General features: G+C 63.9%; 1 protein-coding gene across 1 annotated transcript in view; it reads right to left on the bottom strand.

Moving 5' to 3' along the window:
- Positions 1–3,096: 3,096 nt before the first annotated feature.
- Positions 3,097–3,813, bottom strand: part of REEP6 (receptor accessory protein 6) — a gene marked incomplete in the record, with an annotated part of 9,208 nt that continues 8,491 nt past the window's right edge. The window contains 1 exon segment of the mRNA XM_014585483.2: positions 3,097–3,779. Coding sequence (XP_014440969.1) covers positions 3,128–3,779 — 652 coding nt within the window.

The raw sequence follows: 3,813 nt of genomic DNA, 5'->3' as shown, positions 1-3,813 counted from the left end.
CTGTCTGTCTGGCGAGCGCCCGCACCCTACAGTGAAAATCTCTCCAAGAAAAAAAAAAAAAAAAAAAAAAAAAGAGAAACCCTCCTGGACTTAGTGTGGAGCCTGACTCCCACGGCAGAGTGATGGTGCCTTCTGCTTCTTCCTTTTTTTTTGTAGAGGTTTTGTCTTAGGGCACATGTGCTCGCTGGAGAGAGAGACACAAAGCCCGTGAGAGGAAAAATGAAACCACCCTCGGGGGACGGCTACCGCAACCCCTTCTCCTCCCGGGACCTCCAGCACGCACGCACCCAGCCTGCTGTTCCAGCTGCCAGATCCAGGACTTGCACCGTCACATGGGAGTCCAGACACTAGCCGGATGCCGTCTGGGGTCCCGATGCCGTCCAGGGACTGGCCCCCTTTTCTCAGTTTAGTTTTGCTCTAGGGCGGTGTACTCGCCAGAGAGACAGAGACAGAGACAATGAGAACTCAGCCCTAGGGACGGGCACGCACAACCCCTCCTCGTCCACTCCCCTCAGTCTTGTGGGCACACTCCCTCTGCGTATTTTCACACCGCCGGGAACGGGATTCGAACCTTGCAGGGATCCAGCCCTTAACCTCCCCGCACCCGCTGGCCGCTCACAGGTGTCGACATACACACAGAGGACTGCAGAGAGGCGGGACAAGACCACACTGGGGCGCAGGCACCGCCTGCAGGGATGGCCGGGAGCCGGAGCCAGAGCCTGAGCGACAGGAGGGGCCCTCCCCTGGGGCCTGGACGGGGCACCCCGACCTCAGCCAGGGGTTGGAAGGAAGGAGGGGCGGTGGGGGAAGCCCGGTGTGCGCCCCGCCACAAGCTCTGACAGGTGCTAGCCTGCAAGGCCTGCCCAGCAGAGGCCGGTTCTGGACGTGCCGGCCCCCTTAGTCCCGAAGGCCCGGGCTGGACCGAGGGCAGCGGGGCGGGCAGGGGCGCGCCGCGGTCCCAGGGAACAGCAGCCCGATGTCCGACGGCGCCCGGTGGACTCAAGCACAGGCACTTGGGCGAAGTTCAGGGCGAGGTCCCTGCGCGGGCAGGAGGCCTGGGCGCCCAGCACGGTCTGCGTCCACGGCGGAAAGGAAACGAGCGGCGGTGCCGAGGGCCACCTCCCCTGGCCAGACAGCTGCGTCCCGCCCGCACTCCCGGCGGAGCAGCGGCAGGGGGGGGGGGGGCCCCCCAGTCCCTCCCAGGGCGAGCGCGCGCGCGCTGAGCCGGACGCCCGTCTCCTGCCCTCCAGCTGGCGCGGCCAGGGCCCTCAGGCTGCGGAGGCAGTGGCCATCGCCCTGGAGCCCTCCCTGCGGGCCACTCTTGCTCCTGAGCAAAAGCCAAAGTCCGCCCGCACCCTCGGAGTCCCAGCAGGCGCACCCCAGCCTACTGCTCCCCTACACTGCGAGGCCGCCCGTTGCCCTCCCACTGCCAGGCTGGGTCCCCTTTGCTCTCCAATCAGCAAGCTCAGTCCTTTTCCCTCCAATCACCAAGCAGGGTCCGGCTGCCCGCCCAATCACCAAACTCAGTCCTGCCCCTCCAATCACCAGACTCCGTTCTGCTGCCCGTCCAATCACCAAGCTCAGCCCTGCCCCTCCAGTCACCAGGCTCCTGCTGCCCTGGGCCTTCTGCTTGTTGGCCTCTGCTTCCCAGGTGTGGTTCACGCTTGGCTCGAGTCCAAGCCCTCAGTACCGTTTTTTTTTAATGTTTAAAAATCTATTTTTATTTATTATTTTTAAAAATTTGATCAGAGAGAAAAAGGGAAAGTGAGAAAGCAAGCTGCCAGGTCTGGGACTCGAACTGCGTAAGCCACGTGGGAGTCCAGTGCCTTAACCACCACGCCCCCTGCCGGTCTGCACCTTCATTTTTATCCATTTTCCCCCTTTTTTTGGAGAGGTTTTTGCTATAGGACGTGTACACTCACCAGACAAAGACAGAGAGACAGAAAGCGAGAAATCACCCCCCGGGGGGATGGTCACACCGCAATCCCTTCTCCTCCATTCTCCTCTCGGGATCTTGGGCACGCACGCACACGCGCCCGGCGTGAGTTTAACTGCAGTAGACTACATGGGAGTCCAGCGACATAACCATTACGCTAATTGCTAATCCCAAATTCAATAATTCTTAACAAAAAAAAGGAGGAAGAAAATCCCTCCAGGCATGTGTGCATGAGTGCCCAAAATCCCGAGGGGAGATTGGAGAAGGGACCACGGTGTGGCCAGGCTCCCTGGGGTGGCTCCTCACTTTCTCCCTCTGTCTCTGTCTCTGTCAGGCACATGTGCCCTGTGAGAGACAGAGGGAGTGGGGACAGCCCCCTAACGGGAGCTGGGGTCATGGGCACCGTGGGAGGAGCAGGAAGGAGGGCCCAGCTGGGCCCTGCCCTAACCTGCAGCCCTGGCCCCCTCTGCTCCCTTCCCATTACCCACTCCTCTATGTCAAGTTCACCCTCACCTCCCCCGTCCTAGATCGGGGACTTTGGTCTCTCCGGTTGTTTCTGTACCGGGGCTGCTGGGAGCGCACCCCACACTGCTAGGCCTCGCCTCCTCCCTTCGGTGGTGGGCGAGGGCGTAGGTGTGTTCTCGCTTCCTGTCTGCCTGTCTCTCCAGTGGGCGCGTCTTATGGCAAGGCTCTCTCAGGGATGGTGGGGGCGCGGGCGTTCAGGGCGCTGGACTCCCACGTGGCTGAGCACGGGTCACGTCCTAGACCCGGTGGCTTGCTTTCTCACTTTCCCCGTCCATCCGTCCCTCTCTGGTCCAATGAAATCAAGTTAAACAAAATTTAAAAAAAAATTCACCGTAGGGCAGGTGCACTGGAGAGAGACGGGGAAAGCAAGAGAGCACGCCTGGGGTGGCCACGCGGTCCCTTCTCCAGTCCCCTCCCGGGGTCTTGGGCACGCATGTTCGAGTTTCTCAAGCCAGCGGGTCCGAGCTGTGCAGTCAGCCATGTGGGAGCCACGGGCTGGCTGTGCGCTAAGGAAGGGGTGTAGTGGGGGGCCTGACGCGGGCTGCTTCCACGTGCACGCCCAGCGGGGCCTTCCCCAGGACCACCTGGCTTAGTGAGGCCCTGGCCAAACCCTCGCCCGCGGACACAGACCAGGCGTGGGTCCAGGTGTGCTTTATTGAGGGTGGCCTAGCAGGCCAGGTGCCGCAGGCGCCAGCAGTGTGGCAGGTAGCCCAGCCCGAGTGTGTGGCGCGGCCAGTGGCAGGTGACTTCGGTAGTGGACTCTGAGGAGTACTCCAGGGAGGACTCGCCGCGCTCGGGCCCGGCCAGCTCCGGCACCGAGGTGCTGCTGGCCGGCCCGGGCTGGGACTGCTCCCGCTGCCACGTGCCCCTGCTGGCCTTGTGGGCAGGGGCCTCGGGTTCACTGGGGGGCTGCGCACCGTCAGCACCGGGAGATGGTGCAGGGGCGAGCCCGGGGCCAGCAGAGGTGCCAGGCCGCTGTGCAGGTGCAGAGGGCTCTGCCCCTGCGGGAGCCACGGAGGGGCCCGCGCGTGGCTGGGGCCGGCTGGGGTTGCCCTGTGTGCGAGGCTGGCCCCGGGCCGTGACGGCCACCTGGGTGCCGCTGGTGGAGCTGGAGGTCGGCTGGGCCCGGGCCCCGGAGCTGGACGCCACCTGGAACCGAGGCTGGACATTGCCCGAGGTGTGTGGGGAGACTCTGGGGGCCTTGTCTAGACCCAGCAGGCCAGTGGCGGTCTCTGTCATGGACCCTGTGGAGGACTCCATGGAGGGCTGGGGGCTCGCCGTGCCCCCCTTCTCGCCGGCCGGGGGGGGCTCTCGGGGGCTGGCGGGGTGCCTCACTGCTGGTTCCGCGGGGG

This window comes from Tupaia chinensis, unplaced genomic scaffold (assembly GCF_000334495.1).
Source record: "Tupaia chinensis unplaced genomic scaffold, TupChi_1.0 Scaffold149964_1, whole genome shotgun sequence".
Lineage (NCBI taxonomy): Eukaryota > Metazoa > Chordata > Mammalia > Scandentia > Tupaiidae > Tupaia > Tupaia belangeri.
Note: the sequence above shows the minus strand (reverse complement) of the source record. Positions and strands in the feature narration are given on the sequence as shown.